The sequence below is a fragment of the Acinonyx jubatus genome, chromosome C1, assembly GCF_027475565.1.
Source record: "Acinonyx jubatus isolate Ajub_Pintada_27869175 chromosome C1, VMU_Ajub_asm_v1.0, whole genome shotgun sequence".
NCBI classification, from domain to species: domain Eukaryota; kingdom Metazoa; phylum Chordata; class Mammalia; order Carnivora; family Felidae; genus Acinonyx; species Acinonyx jubatus.
The window spans coordinates 5,898,700-5,920,317 of NC_069381.1; the positions used below are offsets into that span (position 1 = coordinate 5,898,700).

Genomic DNA, 21,618 nt, shown 5'->3' on the forward strand with positions numbered 1-21,618 from the left:
TACTATAACAAATATACCATATACTATGTAACACCCCGCAGTGTTTGAGCAATGATCCCCTATTCTATCACGTTGGTACTTTTGCAGTAAAAGTTGTACAAACACACAAAGTGAACTAACTCAATATAAATAGCCTCATCTCAGTTCAGGCCAAGTATGACCATCCAATGAGCTTCCGCACCAAACTTAGCATAAACATTTTTTGATTTTCAGAGCTTTCAGATTTCAGAATTGAGTGAGGATGTCAGAATTAAACACAGAATTTCAAAATAATAAAAATTCCATGCTAATTGCCAAGAAATCCACCCTCCCCGAACTTTAAAGGCAATGAACCAAAGAGTATAGAAAAGTCTGCCTCCCACCGTCACATACACGTATTCAACAAAGTAATCCCATCAAAACAGAGTTTTCTACACTCCTTTTCAAGTACACCCTCTGTGACCACGCGAGCAGCTGTGGCAACTGCACGGCCAGCCCCTCAGAAGCATCAAGTGGAATTCAGGGGGAACCCGGGGAGCTAGGGCAAATCCTTACACTCCCTTCGTGAGGAGTGTGAGATCTGCTACCATCTTTACTTATAAATAGAAATTCAAGTATTTTTTCACTTCAATTAATTCATCCACCTCCCCTCAAAAACCTACAACACATCAAGCACAAGCTGGACAAGGAGAACACAAGCACAGAAATGAACAAATGGCAGCCAGGAAGTCAAAGCGGTAAAAGAAGTGACCCAGGACGCAGACCCTGCTAATGCACCGCCATGGGCACGTCCTTGACCTGGGTTTTCAGACGAGAGAGAAACATCCGTCTAGGGCATACCTCCGCCAGATTTTAAAACCCAACCGATGGGAAGAATCCCTCTGAATGACTGCCAGCAACACCCAATGAAAAATGAGACCAGAACTTGTGTGAGTCTCTAACTTACACAGTTAAATTACATAACATTACTTTTAATAAGCACTCAGTAAAAACAGACATATAACCAAAACTAGTAAAAAATAAACTTGGTTGTTACGAACCCAAGAGCTAATCATTTAAAACACAAAAGCTATTTAGTCAATTCAGTGATACAATCTAGCTCGTGCCATATGACAACTACCCGCCAAACAGTTAAATAAATGTGGCATCACTGAAATTATGGACTCCTTTGTATCTAGACAGAAATCCAAGGAATGATCAGGCAGTCAATAAATGCATATTTAGGGGCACCTGGGTGGCTCGGTAGGTTGGGCGTCCAACTTCAGGTCACGATCTTACAGTTTGTGAGAGCCACGTCGGGCTCTGTGCTGACAGCACGGAGCCTCAAGCCTGCTTCAGATTCTGTGTCTCCCTCTCTCTCTGCCCCTTCCCTGCTCACACTCTGTCTCTACCTCAAAAATAAATAAATGTTAAAAAAAAATTAAAAAAAATAAATGCATATGTAAAAATAAACATTCTGAAATACAGGATGCTTTAAAATAGTATCACGGATCAGCTTCTCTGTCACTGGAACAGGGCATACTTTTGAAAAAGAAAATAAAAGCTCAAATTTACTGTTTTCTAAAGAAAATAAAGGTAAGTAAAAAAGGTGACCATTCAGTACACTATCACCCCTGTAGCTCTTGTCTACAAAATACAAAGAGACAGACACGAACATATATGCCTCACTAGAGCTTTACGCAGCTTCTTATAATGACAACAAAGAACACGTGGCCTTTCATTAATCCTAGACTGACTGTCTAAACAGTAACCTTCTAATTTTTACATATAATTTCTCAGCATCCTCTAGGAAAAGTTTTTCACTAAAAATAAAAAATACCTACACTGTAATTACCCTGCAAGTAGTTCTTCCACTAACTTCCTTCAGCCAAGCAGCTTTTCTTTCTTTCTAAATTCTCGTATCTAGAGATTATGTCTCAGATGTCTCAAGCACTGACAACCTGATCATCTGCTAACATTCCTGTACTTTTTAAATCTGTAGTTCCTGTAGTTGCATGATTGATACAGGATAAAAATGAATGCATATGCTCTTAAATAACTTCTTCCATGTGCTAAGTTAAACTATAATCTATTACAGACACTAGGAATTTTTTCTATTAAATTTTGATTCTATTGTTTCTCATTTTAAAAGTCATAACTCTACCTGTTACGTAGATCTTACCAACATGGTTGAGAACTGAATGTATCCCTCTCATACCAGTTGTCTTACTAAAGATATTTCTGTGAGTGTTCCTGGGGTTTTATTAAATGAGTAAAACAAATGACTAACCAGCACACTCTCCGTAACATCCTAGTGTGTGTTCAATATGGTACCACGAAAGGTTTGACACAATGTGCATTAGGGAAATAATCTGCCAATTCACAGTAAGTTCAAAACACAGATCAGCTAAACACACATCTTTACCTTGCCTCTCTACACCCAAATTTTCTCACTTTTCCTTTTCTTCTTAATGAAATCAAGAGCAAACAATAAGCCACTTTAGACACCGATGACGTTAATTAGAACTCCTTCCAAAGAGGTTCACTTTGGGTTTTGAAGCTGTGTTTTCTCATCTTACTGGCACATGCCCAAATGTGCAAACACACGCACGCGCACGCACATAGCAAAGCGAAGTTCTCACTGAGTGGGGCCAAGTGACTCACTTACCTGGTCTCAGGGTTGTAGCCTAATATGTAGAAAAATGAATCCACTCGAGCTTTAAACTCTCTAGCAGCAAATATGTCAGAAAAATGGGAGATGTTACACTTCCCTCTGAAAACAAACAAATGTAAAAAATACATTATTAGTATTACCCTCAACTGCTTTGCAAACCAAAACACTATTGGAGGGAAAGAGGCAGGGGAAGACGCAACTAAATCCACATTACTCTAAAAACACGTAGAATATGGCTACAGACTCCGTATTTATCAATTCAGAAAACGTCCAATATTTTTTTGTGTGTGTCAGGACTGCTTCAGCCAACTTCACAATTTCACTGCTTGTACCTCAGCATCTTAGCCATGGAGTAAAGTCAACTAAACCATAAAGGTAAATCGAGGGTGGGACCATGATAAAAGGATATGAAACTAGACACAACAGGAAAAATAAACCACAGTTAAATTACTTTACCAAAAAAACCACCTAAAGCCTTTCTAAACCGTAAAAATGGGACTTTTCTTCCTGCTACTTTGCTATAAGCAAAATGTATAGCTGTCAAATATTTTTCTTCTCTTTAAATGTTCAAGAAATAAACTGACTTACAAATTAAAACGGAGAGACTTTAATTTTTTAAGTATACAGATGGGCTTTAATACATAAAAACACACACTTCCCAAATTCTCAGATAACATTCAAAGATCGTAGGTTGGAAAAACACTTTCCCACAAAAATACTGCAAATAGACAGCATTAAGGTTTCCAGGTTCATCTACCAACACAATTTAAAACCAAAAATGTAGCTGAAAACTCTGTAATACCACCAAACTCCTCAAATGCGCGCACGCGCACACACACGTTGGGAGAATTTCCAGCGTTCCCAAGGAGGCAGGGGGGTTTTCAGCAACTCCCTTCGTGCTCACAGAAGGGAACTTTAACATCAAGTGGAAGCCAAGGGCTGCGATTACAGTAGATGGAACCGGAGAATCAACAGCACGTGCATATGCTTCCGGGGCTATGAACTCCTACCACTTGACCAGGTAGGTATTCCATTCTCATAAGGACTCCGTAAGTTGGTGCGGTAACAAATACACACCAGCTAATGGCCAAAGTGTTAGAGAAAGAAGCTAGCCGAGGAACAGCAACCTGGAGATGACATTCATTCGCTTCCCACCAAGGACTTGAAAAACAATGTCCTCCTTTCCAACAGAGCTTAAGTAACTGTGACCAAAACCTCAGTGATAGGCAGACACTAAGATGGGCCTCAAACAACCTCCATTTTAACAATTTAACAAAAGTGCTTGAGATATATTGACATTTCTTTGAGAACTACCAGTAACATAATACACAGCTCTTGAGCACTTGAGATGTGGCTAGGCTAGTCCAACTGAAGAGAACAGGATTTAAAATTTTATTTAATCTCAACTAATGTAAGTTTAAATAATCACATGAGGCTAGTGGCTACCATAATGAACACATTTATATAATATCTCCATCACCGCGGAAAGTTCCATGGGAAGCAATTATTTGTAAGTAACAAGCTACACTAGGAATACGGACTAGGAATCAACTTTGTACACCCAGGACTTTTCCCTCTAGTGTGTAGCTAGAACTAAAATGACCTTCCAGAAAAGAAAAAGCAGCAAAGATCACTTTTACAGATGAACAAACAATGCACTCACTCTGAAACTAACTACCCATCTATCTGACATGATTTAGTCCCTGACACCTAAAAAAAATAGGCTAGTTCCTTCATCAAACAGGGATAGGAACACCTATTATACTAATCCCTATTGAGGAGATCAAACAAGGAGTCTATGAAACTTTATACACTATTCAGTGCTACACAAAATAAGTTATTTCCATCACTGTCCCTAACTAAAGGAAAGTGATTCCTCTTTCACTATTCTTCATTATTATTCACATTCAAGTCTACCCTTCAACTTAATTAATCGATGTATTCATTGAACCTATAAAAACACTGCCAACCCGCAATTCTAAACACAGACATTGGAAATCAAGTATGCTTTCTTTAGGAAAGAGTTTCTCAATCTCAGCACTATTGACATTTTAGACTGCATAGTTCTTTGTTGTCAGGGACTGTCCTGTACTTAGCAGTATCCCTGAGTTCTACCCCATCGCACCCCCAAACCACACTGTGACAATTAAGAGTTTCTAAAGACACTGCCAAATGTTCCATGGGGACAGCAGCACAAATGGTTTCGGAAAAGCCTGAAGCAGCAGGAACAGAAGCACATCATCTGACAAATAAGCATGTAACTGTAATGAATGAGGTCACCCACTGGTATGTCCTCTTCTATGTGACCGCGTGAAAGGTACTGGTTTTTGTATATCAATTTCATATCCTACTACTGAACTGCATTCTTTATTATTTGATACAGTTTAATCATTGGTTCTCTAAGGCTTTCCAGGTATGTTATCTGCTATTTGCAAATAAACACAGTTTTACTTCTTTTCTATCCTTTCTTAAAACTAATACTGAACCTCTCACACAATGTGGAAAGTAATGGAAACAGGCACCCTCGCCTTGATCCTGATCTCAGTGGAAAGGTCTTTCAGGTATTACTATTAAATATGATACTAACTTCAGAAATAATCATTGCTTTGGAAATATGGAGGTTCCCCCCTTAGATTTAATAATATGGTGTATGATATTAGCAGAGTCTCTAATAGTGAATACCTTGCATTCCTGGAATAAATCCCAGTTGGTCATAACGTCACTTTTAACGAGATATTAAAATTTTTTAAGGATCTCATTAATTAGTTTTACTGTTTTATTCCTCATTAATTTCTTTTTTATTTTTGTTTCCTTCTCTGTACTTTTTTGTTGTTGTTCATAACAGCTTTTATTCACACTAGCCTAGAAACAACCCAAATGTCCATCAATAAGGAAGTGGGTAACAAATCATTGTATATTTGTGTTTTTTTTTAAATTTTTTTTTATTGTTTATTATTTTCGAGAGAGAGAAAGACAGAGAGCAAGCAGGGAAGGGGCAGAGAGAGAGGGAGGCACAGAATCAGAAGCGGGCTCCAGGCTCTGAGCGCTCAGGACAGAGCCTGACGTGGGGCTCAAACCCAGACCGCGAGATCATGACCTGAGCTGTAGTCGGCCGTCCAACGGACTGAGCCACCCAGGCGCCCCAAATCATTGTATATTTGTAAGATGAAATACTACCCAACAATACAAAGGAAAGAAGTACTGGTACATAGGACCTCATGAGAAAAAGTCTCAAACATTAAATTCTGAGTAAAAGAAGCCAGGGATACAGAAAGCTCAGACCGTATGATTCCGTTTATATGAATGAATTTCTAGAACAGGCAAGATTCATCTATGGTGAGAGAAATCAGAATAGTGGTTGCTTCGGGGTGAGAGGCTTTGAGAGGAGAGTAGCTTAAGGGAACTTTCTGCGCTGGTGGGAATATTCCCTGCCTCGTTAAGGGTCAAACACATTTATCAAAACTTATAAAAATGTAAACTTAAAATGTGTACTTTACCGTATAAACATTTTTGAAGTATTAGGGTAAAACAAAACATCAAGAGTCAGTAGCACGGAGCCACGGCTGATTAAGGCTGCTGCTCTTGGCGGCTAACGAGCCATCCGGTACTGAGCAGAGCCGAAGACAGAGCAGGTAAGCCCACCTTGGTTGGCCTCCATTTTGAAATATTTTTCCTGTTGCCTCTTGCCGAAGCGGGGAGGTTACGTTTTGAAGTGTGTGTGCGAGAGAGAGAGAGTAGCATTTTAAGCATTCAGTATTTTTTTTTCTCCAGAGCACTCTTTTCATCTTGCTCTTTTTCTCTCTCAAAAGCGGTACGTTATTTGACAGTGTTTGTGGAATGAAGCCGGAGAGACTGTTAAGAGGAAGTCGCCATCACTACCAGCTTACCAAAATATCGGATTCGGAGCCTCCAAAGTCCTATACACCCTACTTCTAATGTGATGCTTCATTATTAACAGAAACATGACTACAAACTGGGAAGCCCCCTATTCCCGGGGCCTCTCATTCATCAGTAACAAAGGCTTCCTGTAGGATAATCGTTCCGGTAGTCCTTGGGGTGGTGGCCGCACAGTTCCACCCTGGGCACCGCGCGGTCTGACAAATGCTCCGGCTGATGGGAGGAGGGCATCGGAAGGGGATGAAGGAGAAGAGAGCCGCCTTACACAAGGAGAGACTACAAATGGAAACATGGCCCAGAAATTCATTCCATCAAAACTATTCATAACTGGGGAAGTCTCTGTATATCCCCAGGGCCACGCAAACGTCAGAGAAGCCTGGAAAGAGGGACACAGACACGTACGGAAGGCTTATGGCCGCAGGTCTGCCTACAGCTTTTATTGTGACCCTTGCCTGAAAACAAAGGAAAAGAAAGATTTTGAGACAGAGTCAGTGTCTTGTCAGCTGTAAGCCATTTGACTCATGACAGGTACAGAATTTTTCCAAAGTTTCTTTTCCGTGTTTCATTCTGTTTCTCTTGCCTTCCTATAGGTTATGTGACATTTTATAGGATTCCTCTTGATTCGTTTACGGTGCTTTGAGAATATCACTCCATGGTCTCCCCAAGAGTTGCTCGAAGTGTAACCACTTCCATTACCTCCACGTGGACCCCTCTGCCTGTCCGCTCTTACACGCGGTGGTCTTAAGCGTTTCTTCTACATACACTGAGCTCCACGTCATTGCATTTTGATTGATCTGTTGCTCTTTTTATCATTTAAGCTGGGAACTTAATCGTTCAATTTCATTTTTTCATTGCAGTTGATGTGTTTAGTATCACTAGTTTTCCTTTGATCAGCGCTTTAAATGCATGCCACAGATGTTAGTACATAGTATTTTTCCTGTTGTTTTTAAAAATTTCTTTAATTTCAGTGTTTATTTCCTCTTCTGCTCAGAGGTTGTTTAAAGTTTTATTTTCTTTAAGCTTTATATTTTAATTCCAGTATATAGTTAACATACGATGTTATATTAGTTTCAGGAACAGAGTATAGTGATTCAACAATCGTATTCACTGCTCAGTGCTCACCAGGACAAGCACCCTCTTGATCCCCATCACCTGTTTCCCCCATCCTCCAGCCCCCTCCCTTCTGGTGACCACCAGTTTGTTCTCTGTAGTGAGGAAACAGAAGTTTTATATTTCCAAGTGAAATTCTGCCCTTTCTGGTTTTTGTTTTTAAACTCTGCTTTTACTGCCTTTTACTCACATGAATGCTGTCTTTATGATCTAACATACAATCAATTTTTGAGAATATGCCAAGGTACAAAGAAAGAATGCATATTCTCAGGGCACCTGGGTGGCTCAGTCGGTTAAGCATCCGACCCTTGATTTCTGCTCAGGTCATGATCTCATGGTTCGTGAGATCAAGCCCCACTTTGGGCTCTGCACCGAAGGTGCAGAGCCTGCTTGGGGTTCATTCTCTCTCACTCTCCCCCTCTCCGCATCCCTCCCCTACTCACACACGTGCTCTCTAAATAAAGAAATCAACACTTTTGAAAAAAGCATATTCTCTATTATTAGGGTATAGAGTTCTCTATTATTAGGGTATAGCCGTTTCTATATATGCCTATAAGATTAAATACACAGAAATAAACGTGACAAGAATGGGAACATCTCTATGCGGAAAATTCTTCTTAAACGCTCCCGAGAGACACCAAAGTAAACATGAACAAATGGAAAAACGTCCCCTGTTCTCGGATGTAGGAACTCAACATGGCATTTCTCCACAGAATTGATCTATCGATTCAATGCTATCCTAATACAAATATCAACAAGCTATTTAAGGGACTGAAACAGGTTGCTACGAAGATGCACAGGAAAAACAGATAACTGAGAAAAGCGGAAATTATCAGTGGCACAGCAAAAAATACTAAGACGCCTCCACAGCTAAAAGAGCACGGCAGCGGCACCCAGACAGACAAGACAACGGACTAACAGAGTCTAGGACACACAAGGAAAATGAGACACGACAAAGGTGGCATCTCGAGCCACTGAGGAGAAACAGACTTGGCAGTCCACGTGCTGAGAGAGCTGGGAGCGTGAGAGAGGCTTGTTAATACCCGGTGCTGGGACAGCTGGGCACAAGGCCTCAGTAGGTCAGGTACAGGGAGAGGCTTCTAGCCACGACTCCGTCCTCAGGGAATAAATGAAAAACACTGACAACTCTGACTGGATAACAGTAAGTTTTGCAGAATTTTTTTAAAACCATAAAAGAAAACCAGCAAGTGGGAGAAAACATTTACGACACACACAACAGAAAATGCTAAAGAACTTTTAGAGACAAGAGACCAAACAGCAAACACACAAACAAACAAAATAAAACAAAGCAAAACCCAGAGGAAATGACATGAACAGATAACTCTCTCTCACACACACACACACACACACACACACACACACACAAATATCCTTTAAATATATGAAAAAATGCTCACACTCATTCACTGTTAGCAAAATAAAGTAAAACAATACCAAGACCCTACTTCTCACCTATCAGACTGGCACAACTAAAACGAAATAGGACAGCACATGCTGCTGGGGACACAGAGGGCATGCAAAGTGGTATTTGCTTTCTGGAGGAAAACCACCTACACATAAGCCTTTGAACCCAGAAATCTCTCTTCGATGAATCCGCCCCGAAGATTCACATCTGACAATGAGGAAATACACATGCACAAGGACACCGGCTGCAGCGTCATTTATGACTGGAACATCCTGGAAACACCTTCAAAGCCCACACAGCAGAGCTCCATGCGAGAGGGAATGACGGAGACCTCCATCAGCGGATACGGAGCGGTTTCTAAGGCACAACGTTAAGTAAAAACAGCAAACGCAGAAGAGTAGCTATGGCATGCTACTCCTCATACAAGACAGAAGAGGCTATAACAAAACAGCTATGTATTTGCTCATTTGAAATGAAAAAGCGCAGGAAGGAAAAACTAAGAAGTAAAGCGAGCAGTTAGAGAGAGCAGGCGGGAAGGAAAGAAATGGGGATGGGAGCATGTAAGAGAATTGAAAACCACATATCTGTCTGCAGCCCTGACCGTCAGAACCACAGCCATAGTCCGCATGCCCTCGCACATCCAAAAATTAACAAGAGTCCCCACCGACCAGGAGGGACCAAAAGTGGAGCGCAAAGTCTAACAGTGAACCTAACCGTAGTACAAAGAGAGAACACGGCCACTTACAGAGGTATCCAAGAGCAGAACTGACCTAAACAACTTTGGAAGACAGTGTCTTGCCTATAGATTACATGGCTAAAGACAAAAATTTAGTCAGTAAATCTGTTTCTCACAGGGACATGGGTTACAAATTCTAAAACTATGTGTATTCCTGAAGTGAATAAAAATAAGTAAATATATTTCGACAATGAGAGCAGAGTTTTTCGCTTTTGAAGAAAGAAGGTACAAAAAGAGATACAATAAAATGAACCCTGTGCTGTCAGACAGGAAACCTGCCTTCCCTCTCTGCTCTGGGCCATGTGACGGATACAAGAAGTCGGCAGTGTGCAAACCAGAGGGATCTCAGCAGAACAGGCTGGCACTCTGATCTCAGACCAACAGCCTCTGGAGCTGTCAGAAATAAGTTTCTGTTGCTTCTAAGCCACCCAGTCTGTGCTATTTTGTTACAGAAGTTTGAATTAAGACATTAGTGAAATTCAAGCAGGGTCTTCAGTTCAACTGTATTGTACTAATGCTAATTTCCTGGATCTGATAACCACACAGGGGTTCTGTCAGATGTTAACACTGAGGAAGACTGGGGGAGGGATGGATGGAAACGCGGTACTCACAACTTTTCTGTGCATCTAAAAGCAGCTCCAGATAAAGAATTTTTAAAAGATTGAGAAGTATCCAAGGGCACAGAGAGTATATTGTTCAGCTGGGTGTTCCCAGCACCTCAGAGCCCTTGCCTAGCTAGCAGCGCCAGGACACAGGAAGGAAGGAAGGAAGGAAGGAAGGAAGGAAGGAAGGAAGGAAGGAAAGGAGGGAGGGAGGGAGGGAGGGAGGGAGGGAGGGAAGGAAGGAAGGAAGGAAGGAAGGAAGGAAGGAAGGAAGGAAAGGAGGGAGGGAGGGAGGAATGAAGGGAAGGAAGGAAGGAAGGAAGGAAGGAAGGAAGGAAGGAAGGAAGGAAGGAAGGAAGGAAAGAAAGAAGGGAAGGAAGGAAGGAAAGAAGGAAGGAAAGAAGGAAGGAAAGAAGGAAGGGAAGGAAGGAAAGAAGGAAGGGAAGGAAGGAAAGAAGGAAGGAAGGAAAGAATGAAGGGAGGGAGGGAGGGAGGGAGGGAAGGAAGGAAGGAAGGAAGGAAGGAAGGAAGGAAGGAAGGAAGGAAGGAAGGAAAGAAAGAAGGGAAGAAAGGAAGGAAGGAAAGAAGGAAGGAAGGAAGGAAGGAAGGAAGGAAGGAAAGGAGGGAGGGAGGGAGGGAGGGAGGGAGGGAAGGAAGGAAGGAAGGAAGGAAGGAAGGAAGGAAGGAAGGAAGGAAGGAAAGGAGGGAGGGAGGGAGGAATGAAGGGAAGGAAGGAAGGAAGGAAGGAAGGAAAGAAAGAAGGGAAGGAAGGAAGGAAAGAAGGAAGGAAAGAAGGAAGGAAAGAAGGAAGGGAAGGAAGGAAAGAAGGAAGGGAAGGAAGGAAAGAAGGAAGGAAGGAAAGAATGAAGGGAGGGAGGGAGGGAAGGAAGGAAGGAAGGAAGGAAGGAAGGAAGGAAGGAAGGAAGGAAAGAAAGAAGGGAAGAAAGGAAGGAAGGAAAGAAGGAAGGAAGGAAGGAAGGAAGGAAAGAATGAAGGCAAGGAAGGAAGGAAAGAATGAAGGGAAGGAAGGAAGGAAGGAAGGAAGGGAGGAAGGGAGGAAGGGAGGAAGGGAGGAAGGGAGGAAGGGAGGAAGGGAGGAAGGGAGGAAGGGAGGAAGGGAGGAAAGAAAGAGAAAGAAAGAAAGAAAGAAAGAAAGAAAGAAAGAAAGAAAGAAAGAAAGAAAGAAAGAAAGAGAAAGAAAGAAAGAAAGAAAGAAAGAAAGAAAGAAAGAAAGAAAGAAAGAAAGAAAGAAAGAAAGAAAGAAAGAATAAAATGACCATCCAGCTATGGTGTCTAATGAAGTACTTAAGCACATATGGACAAAACAATAAAAATGCTGTAGGTCGAAGTTATTTTACATATTAAAACAACAGTTGATCAAAGCCAGGTAATGAACCCTGGAACTGTAAAACTAAATGCTCTGAGGCGTCCGGACACTCATCAGGGGACCCACAGGAGCTAAAGGAGTTGTGTCAGTGCCAAAAATGGCTGTGGAACTGTGTGGAGATGCACTCAGTCTGCATCAATCACTGCACGTACAACCCTAGCTGCCCAGAACAAAGTGAAAAGATCAATTAATTCAGGATGAAAAGGGGAAGATTAGAAGCCCTGCAGAGCGAGGCTAGGGTTTTCTGGCTGGGAAAGGCTCCAGAAAACTCACTCGAAAACATTCCTAGAAGACTAATTCCTAGCCAAGATGACAGCTTGGCACCTGCCCTACCTGAGGACATGTTTTTCCCCAAGTGATTCCTTGAAGTAAGAGGCAGATAATCAGGAAGTTGGGAAACAGCCCTTCAGTCGTTGAGACATTTACGATATTTGGGAATTAACAGTTACAGGTACACAGTAAACCTGAAAATGCTGCCCAGGTCACATGCTCACAATCCAATCACAAAGCAATCTCTCTAGATCCTTTCTTTGATCATCAATAAAACATGATCCTTAGGGTGAAAAAGAAGTAACATAGCAAACAAACTGCAAGCTATAATTTTATTTAGTGTCATAAAATTTATCTGCTTGTTCTCAGAGCAGGTTTATCTGCTCATTCTCGGAGCGTCTAAAGGTGGCTCCTGGAGCTCAACTCTCCCTCCCGTACCCGAAGTAATCGGAATAGCCAATCAATCCAGCCAAGAGGCCACAGAAAAGTAAAACAAATGGATGCTGAATAATCGTACCATCAATAACTTGGTACAGAACTACGTTTAATTGCATTTTTTCTTTTCTTCCTTTTTTGCTTTAAGAACCCAATTCAGGGGCACCTGGGTAGCTCAGTCACTCAAGCATCCAACTTCGGCTCAGGTCATGATCTCATGGCTTGTGAGTTCGAGCCCCGTGTCGGGCTCTGTGCTGATAGCTCAGAGCCTGGAGCCTCCTTCGGTTTCTCTCTCCCTCCCTCTCTCTCTCAAATAAATAAGCATTAAAAAAAAAAAAAAAAAAGAACCCAATTCAGATTCAATGACCGTAAGTAAGCACTCCCCATGCTACTGAGTGTGAGGCACCCTGAGAGACCCTTTCACATCCATTTTCTGACTGGATGTAGGACCAAAATATGTGTGTTTGCTTCAGGGTGCTGTCACTTAATCACGTGGCCTTGCGTAAGCTTGTCAAAAGGATGCCTCAAAAGTTTAAACTTGACCTCGGTGAAAAAACTATGTGGCAGAGCCAGGATTCAAACTGCAGCCTTCTCGTTGTAGTCTGGTGTTTTTTCTATTATACCAGCATGGGCCCAAAATACTTAGCTACTGGGGAGAACTCAAAACTACTTGTCTCAAGATACTAACTGCACCATATGGCTACTGATAAATGTAATGAAAAGAAAACAAACAGCTGGATAAACTTAGCTTGAAAGGCAGGGATGAGGGACGGCCAAGGCAAGACTTAAAACACAGCAGCCAAGCAGCAGTGCTGGACCTCAACACAGGTCTCCGTAACGAATGGTCCCACAGTCCCTCTGGGAGTGAATTTCGTTTGGGGAAGGAAATACTCAGCTTACAGAAAACAGGCTGCAGAGGAATTCTGTCTCCCTTCTGATTCTCGAGGGCTAGAGGACAGAGCACTCCCTCCCCCTTTATCACCTGACCCTCACACCAGCTTGAAAGAGAGAAAGCACTGAAGCACTCTCCTCCTTAGGGAATGCCATGGCAGGAGCCGCCTCAGAATTACGGGTCCCAGGAACCCACCGAGCTGAGCACTATGGTCTTTGACAAGAAGGGTGCTAAGCACTAATGCTATCAGTCTTTTTCTTTCTTTTTTTTCTCTTCCATGTTTGCCACTACATTCATCTGACCCTTTTTCACGTTCCTACGGACTATTTTGTCTCTTTCAAAACTGAATTTATTTTTTATTTTTCTAAATGTTTATTTATTTTTGAGAGAAAGAGAGACAGAGTGTGAGCAGAGGAAGGACAGAGAGAGAAGGACACACAGAATCCAAAGCAGGCTCCAGGCTCTGAACTGTCAGCATAGAGCCTGATGAAGGGCTCAAACTCACAAGTGGTGAGATCATGACCTGAGCAAAGTCAGATGCTTAACCGACTAAGCCACGCAGGCCCCCCAAAGCTGAATTTATTTTTGGCAGAACTGCTTTATATCTATAGAGGAAGAAAAATTCTTCCTGTGGATAAATGGGCAGGAAATAAGTGGAAGAAAAAACTAAAGGTTTATCTCCCCAGCCCACACTGTATTTTAAAATTAATCTAGTTTTGTTAAAATGAAAGAGAACAATAAAGATTCCTGGGGGAGAAATCTGCTTTTATGGGAGAAGATCTTACAGGAAGCGCTCTGTTGCTGAGAGCCTGGCCAGATTACTAAGTAGTAACAGTAAGAACCATACAGATGAGCTCAAATGTCAGACAAATGCAGTTTGTCTGCAATACAGATGCAGACAAACATCAAGCCAGCCACAAGTATTTACTAAGCACCTACTAGGCCAGATCATTCAATAACTGTGTGACCACTACGATCCACAATCTTTGGGGAAAAAAATCCAATTGTCAGGTTATACACAGAGGTTCTATTTGAAGCTAACAAAATCAAATTTGAGACGACAGCTAGAATGGAACCACTTTATGACCACTTCAAAGAAAATACCACAGGAAGAAAAGACTAGTCCCTAAGGGTTCTGGTCACATACACAGTGAAAAGAAGATAAGGAATTACCAGTAGCATTCGAGCCCTTTGGTGGCCAGGGAAAGGACAGTGACTACACAATTACATATCTCCAGAAAGTATATGACTGGAAACCCAGTAAAAGTATGTTTACTAGGTCCAGGTGGAATTACGTGGGACAACTGGTTCTTCTAAAAAGGGTAAAATAGTATAAAATGATTCCACAAATCTGAATAGCCGCTAATATTCAAATATATTCATTTCAAGTAAATCTATCAAAACACATTAAATAACCACTGTTATGTGTCTCACATATTTATTTATTAACGTTTGTTTATTTTTGAGAGAGAAACAGCGTGAGCAGGGGAGGGGGCAGAGAGAGAGGGAGACACAGAATCTTAAGCATGTCCAGGCTCCAGGCTCCAGGCTCCAAGCTCCAAGCTGTCAGCACAGAACCCAGGGTGGGGCTCAAACTCACAAGCCGGGAAATCATGACCTGACCCGAAGTCAGACACTCAACTGACTGAGCCACCCAGTCGCCCTGTCACATCTTTATTTAACTTTAACTCTACGTTTTTTAAAATCATTTACCTCAACCAATGACACAAGATGAAAATAGGAGGGGAGAAGCATATATATCAAGATAAGAAAGTATTTCAAGATCAAGCCACTTGTCTTCACTAACAATTTAATGGTTCCATCCATCTATCCAAACTTCCATTAACTTGCTTCATTCAGTGTTCGAGTTTAAGATTGCAAAGTCACTGCCACAAAGACACGAAAGGCTTCTGGGAACTTTGGAAGACGTTGATAAAACACCAGAGAAATTCTCTAAATGTATCTAAAGTCTTGTAAAAAGCCAAATCTAACCATATTCGCTCCTTCCCCTACAGCAGGGATTGGCCAATCTGGCCCAATGCCCGTTTTTATACAGTTGCAGAACAAACAATAGCTTTTACATTTTTAAATGGCTAAAAAAGAAATCAAAAAAAGAATAATATCTCCTGACGTGGAAATTAAATGAAATGCAAATGTCAGCGTCCATAGTTATTGGTACACAGCACCTCATTTATTTACTTGTTGCCTATGACTTTTGCCCTACAATGGCTGAGCTGAGTAGCTGCGAAGGAGATCATAGGAAAAATATTCTGGCCCAAAACACTGACCCAAACCTGCTCTAAAAGTTGCTACTAATTCACCTTGAAATAACTGGCTTTAGCTATATAGCTTTGCACAGGAGACTCCAGATGGTTTCACTGAACGCCATTTGAGCAACATAATGGAGAAATTATTGGATCTCATTATAGCTCAGTTAAAAGCAAGTAAATCCCTATGACTTTTTTTTTCTATTTTTAACAAAGAAAGTAGTCTTTCACCACTTTATTCTTTCTGGTTGGGAAAGAATTACAAAACTATTACTTGTCTTACTTCCTCTACTACTTAAGAAGCCCACAGTCTTCCACATACATGCGAAATATACCAGGATGAAGATGTGTGTGTGTGTGTGTGTGTGTGTGTGTGTGTGTGTGTACGCACGCATATATCACCTTTTCCTGAAAGGGACAGAAAACGCCAGAAAGTGCAAAGTAGGGGCTTATGGTCACTCTTTGGCATAATTACCTAAGACTATCTGCAATGTTACCTCCTTCCTCAGAATAAAATCTTCAGTATATTCTCCCTAACGCCAAGCTTTCTGGTAGGAAATTTTTCATACATACAAAAAATTCAAAGAATAAACAGGTTGCTAAAACTTCCTATAAACCTTGCTTAGACTCTCAAGCCATGCTGCCATATTTGTTTCACCCATCTCTCCACCTTTTCTAGTGGAAGTAACTGATTCTTGAGAAAATAATCTGCAGACCATCGTAACACGTCACCCTAAGAACTTCAGCAACCAGTGCCAGGATACTAATTTTCAATACCAGCATACTACCAAGGACACAAAGATACAAAACTACAGAGAGGGCGTCAAAAGTTTTTTTCTTATATTGGTTTCTTTTCTCCCACACAGATTAGTGAAGGTACAGGTAACCTCTGAAACCCCAATCACCCACAAAGTTAACACTGGAGTGAGTGGTGGTGTACTAACTTGTACTGAGACACAAGAGTAGTCTGATTAACATCCTGATTATCAAAAGAGACCCAGATGGCTTAGGCTGCTCGACCCGCCATGCTCGACGGCCGCTCCTTCACAGCAAAGACCATGTCTCTGGCGCTCACCTGAGGGCAGCAGCATGATACGTGTCGACGTAGTCAGAAATGAAGAGCTCTCGGTTCTTGATGACCGGGTCTGTAATGACAAGTTCTCTTCCAGAGTCTGTCAAAAAAATTAATTGAGAGGATATTAAAATTGAGCCTCCCAAAACATTTAGGAAAATTTTTGCTAGATTTTTCTTTCAGGTTCACCTCCCACTAAAGAAAGTACAATAAATAACCAGGTCTGGTCAGGAGGAATAATGTATGGCAGGCATAACAGGAAACAAGTATCTTGCTGGATGTGTTTTACACCCTTATTAAATCCCCACAGTTTGCTGAAATGCATTAAGCAATTAATGAAAAAACGAAGAAAAAAACAGAAGAAACAATGATCACATTTTAGCAAACGTGTAAATTACTGACATAATTAATGATCCTGTTTAATTTCTTATTGCTAAATATTCCAGGATGGAGTGAAATTGCACTGTTTCTGTAGAAAAAAATAACCAAGTTACTATTTTTAACCAGGAACCATAATTTAACTGCCTTAACAGAAATTTTTATAGTTTTCAAAGAAGAAAAGCCTAATGAGTTATGAAAGAACATCATTCCTCAAAACTGTTTGGCTATGCTTTGTTGACTCAGAAGCAGTGCGGACGAGTGGGAAAGGAAGAGTAGAGGCAGCTGGATCCCAGCCTGGCCAGGCCCGCTGAGAAGACATGTTGCCTTGGCAACTCCTTGAGCATCTCATGTGCCTCGATTTCCTCATCTGAAAGTGGGTAGTGACAAATTCTAACTCATATGATTAATGGGTGACAAATGTGAATCAGTTAAGCGTGAGGCCCAACACTTGAAAAATCAGTAAAAATGCATGATTATACACATCTGAACAAACGCAATACACATTTTATGTGCATATCTCACATGTCAACAAAGTTACTGGGTAGAAACTACAATGCCAGAGCAAGAAAAACTAAGAATCTCTGAACTACCTTCCTGATTATTCTGAAAGTTAAGACGCAAACTGAATTGCAAACCCTTCAGGAAAGCTATGCTTTCAAAACTGAAGTTCACAGCCCTGGATGCAGAGAAGTTCAATCATAGAGATTATTGAAAAGGAGAAAAGAAATAAAATGGAATCATGATGTTTTCGGTATTATTAGCTCATCATTAGGGGAGAAAAAGGAATTTTAGAAATGGAATTACTGTTATTTCCAAAGAAGAGCTATCTCTAGTCCAAGTTTAAGGGGAAGATGTTATTGGCGCATCTCTCTGGTTGTTTGGGGGTTTTTTTAAGGCAAAAATAATGAACGAACTCAGCAAAACTAAATAAATAAATAAATAAACATTCCGGTAATGCTCTCAGTTATGAAAAGCTTTTTTAGAGAAAGTTTTTCATACTGGTTATCTCCATTTAATGAATGTTTTAAGAAACAACCTTGTCCAAAGCTAGAAAACGTAAGAATCAAACCAGAAGGACTTATTTACCATTTTCGTTATGCCGATCCTGAACCAAATGCTGGTACACAGAATCTGGAACTTCAGACTGACGGTAGTACCATTTGACGTTCATGAGTAGATGGTCCCTCTTACTCTGAAAAGGAAAATCTAACAGCATTAGGAACAGGATTTCGGGTGCCCACAGCTGTATACCATACCCATGATCAAAAGCCCCTGTAAACAGGTGGAGAGGCAGAGAGGGAGACTCACAATTACCACAGGGCCACAAAAATACAGAAGTCAATGATAAGGTCAAACTTATTTTTAATCCCAGCCTTAGCATCCCTCTGACCCTACTGCTCAAAACCTTAATCCAGGAAACCAAAGGAGACCAAACTTGAACCTATAAATCTCCCCCCAGCTTGATTAATTCAATGAATAGTATAGTTTTATTTAGCATTAACTATACAAAACTACATGAATACATCCTTCTTCTATCTTAATTCTTCAACATTTTGGTAAGTATTTATAAACTGCATTAGCACAGTGTCAAGGCCTTTAAAGGCAATAAGTTAGAAAAACCTTACCGTGCAAGGCCTGGCACAAAGTCATGTCTCCAAGGTGTGCCAATCACCCAGACTAATTACATCCCCATCCACGATATTGATACAAGGCAAACTAATACAGCAAACTATGGGTGGTGGTGAAGGTACCAGGAGTCCATGGAGCAGGGACCCTACCTTAATTGTCTTCCAATTTCCAGAGAACAGAACTTGTACATAAATATTTGTGAATAATAATGAGTTCTATGATGATCAGGGGCCCCTAAATGTTCGTGGGACACTGAAACATGTTATGCCCAGAAGTCAACTTTGTTCCTGGTTATGCTTCCATTCAAAGCATAAAGGATGAAACACTGCCCTTCTATTTGAAGGCTATGGGGCCACGGCCTGAGGGAGACTGTCTTGGTACACCTTGGTCGTGAGACCTCTGAACATGGCAGTGCACCAACGCTTCCCATGGCCTCATAAAGTAATTCCTAACCCAGGTGGGGGCTTAAGAGACCTCCCCAAGATAAATGCTGCTGTATCATTCCCCTTAGCAACGTCTACCTTCCCATCACAAGTCAGCAGGTGAGTCAGAAATGAAAGAGAGCTAAAATTTGAGACATGCTTCATGTTTATGAAGGAGATGACTAAGTCCTAAAATATGTCAAAGGAGCCTCTTTAATGAAGCAAGCTGCTTTCTGCTTAAATAAGAGGTATGTATATAGTCTTCACTAAATGGCCAGAAAGGCAAAACAACAACAAAAACAACAAAAAACCTTTACTGAAAAATACTAAAGCTATTTAAATGACCAGAAAGAAAAGCACTGTCAAAGTCTTGATGAACTTGAATGCGAAGAAGCACTATTCCAAAGTAAGTATCATAAACACCAAGATCCGTACTGTATAATTAACTGTGTCAAATAGGCCTACAAAAATAGGGCATCATTACTGATTTGAAAAAAAGAGACTGTACAGAAAGAATAACCCTACATAATGGGTACTTTTCAGTTTTTATCCATTTTTCACTTTTACATTCTATACTGTTTATACGAAAGGTGGGAAAATGAGGACGAATCAGTATGTTACATAAAAAGAGTAAATGTTACATACACGAGTTTATCCTCAAGAGCAATTACTCCCTGCGGAGGATTGTGGAGGAGGTAACAACTGACCTGGGGGAAAAGTGGGAAAGACCTCAATGGATTCTTTCCAGGCAAAGAAGGAGATCTGGGGAAGACACCAAGCCAGAGACAAGACAGAACAAGTACAGGATGCACCCCCACGGCCCACATGCACGCAGCACAGGAGAACCTCCTGCATGGTCCTGAGGGAACTCGGATTCTGACTTCAACGTGGCCTTTAAGTGGGTTTCTCTCTGGACAAGCGAGGTCCTCTATCTGCCTTGCTGACCAAGCACACAGGCAGTGAGGGACAACACACCAGGTCACGAGAGAGCAGCCAGGAGACCAGTTTCCTCCCGGGGCCCAGCCACAAACAGCAGGGCCAGGATGAGGGCATCTTCACAGAAAGAGACGAAGCAGGGGAGGGGTGGAGCCTGTCTGCAGCTACTCAAGGATAAACTCGGGGTAATGCACTGCCTAATGCAGGGGTTCTCACCCTCAGCATTCCTGACATTTGGTCCAGGGAAGTCTGGCATGGGTGCCTGTCCTGCACACTGCCGGATATTGAGCGGCGCCCCTGGCCTCCAAACACTAAATGCCAGTGGCACCCCTCCCCCTCATCGTAATGAGCAAAAAAATGTCTCCACACGTTGCCAAATGTCCCCTGAGGGGACAATATTACCCCCCAGTGGAAAACCAATGGTCTAACAGTGTCCTTTTTATGGAAAGCTAAACTGGAACGATGACCAAAACAACCCGGTTTAAGCACTACCAGGTGGGGAACATGGAATGTAAATACGAACACAGTGAGGCCTGTCACCATTGGGTTCAAACTGCATCTCCACCAGTTCCTAGCTATATGACTCTGGGCGTGTCAATCATATTCTGAGTCTCCCCTTTTCTGCAAAATGGGAACACTGAAACCTACCCAACGGACTATCGAAAGAATGAGAGGAACGGAAACGCGCTGGAACTGAGTAGGCGCTCAAGAGAGCAACGGTTTCTGTTGGTAGCTGATGCTCACCAGAGCTTCACAGAAAGATTTCAAGAACTCTGCTGAGAACCGTAGGAGCTATTTCTTCACCAGAATGTGGTTTCCTTCACCAGATGACAGTGCTCTCCAGTCCTTGAGCTACTAAGGGATGCCTCAATGCTCACAGTAATGAACTACTTAACAGGGCTCAAAGGAATTCAGATCTACCGGCAGTCTGAGCAACTATGTTCTGAAATCTATGCTTCTACGCATTTCTTTAACACATCTGAGATGTCTGAAAACCAGAAGGGCACCCGAAGTAAGCTTTCAAAGGTACCAGAACTGGCAATCATACAATGTCTATTTTTCAGAACACCAAGCCAGTGATTCTGGGGACCTTTCGAGGTATAATATCTATATTAAATTCTGACCCTGGCACACTTAATGGCCACACGCACGCACGCACATACATACACACACACGCACACACACACACACACACACTCTCTCTCTCTCTGTCTTACTGCTCTGGTATATTTGTGCCTAGATTTACGACTCCTAATAAGAGACCTTACAAAGGCAGCCGAAACCCTGCTGGATTTCATAATGCAGTACTATCTAATAACCAGGGAGTGGCAGCATTGTGTCAAAAAAAAAAAAAAAAGGCCTCCAAATCTTAATTCTGGATACAACACAACAAAAGGTAGATTCACAGTTAACAAAAGTTCTGAACAAATATAAGTAGCTCTAATAGACATAATCGTCCGAAATAGGCCGGAAAGTTAACGATCAAACATCCAGAGGGAAGCAGTATGTCGTTTCAGAGGGTAC

General features: G+C 41.6%; 1 protein-coding gene across 4 annotated transcripts in view; it reads right to left on the reverse strand.

Moving 5' to 3' along the window:
• Positions 1-21,618, reverse strand: part of RERE (arginine-glutamic acid dipeptide repeats) — a 418,258-nt gene that overhangs the window by 149,541 nt on the left and 247,099 nt on the right. For all 4 annotated transcript variants that reach the window (XM_027060523.2, XM_027060521.2, XM_027060518.2 and 1 more), the window contains 3 exons: positions 18,194-18,299; positions 16,730-16,826; positions 2,627-2,731 (listed from right to left, as the gene is read on the reverse strand). In XM_027060523.2, coding sequence (XP_026916324.2) covers positions 2,627-2,731; positions 16,730-16,826; positions 18,194-18,299 — 308 coding nt within the window. The remainder of the gene's footprint in view (positions 1-2,626; positions 2,732-16,729; positions 16,827-18,193; positions 18,300-21,618) is intronic.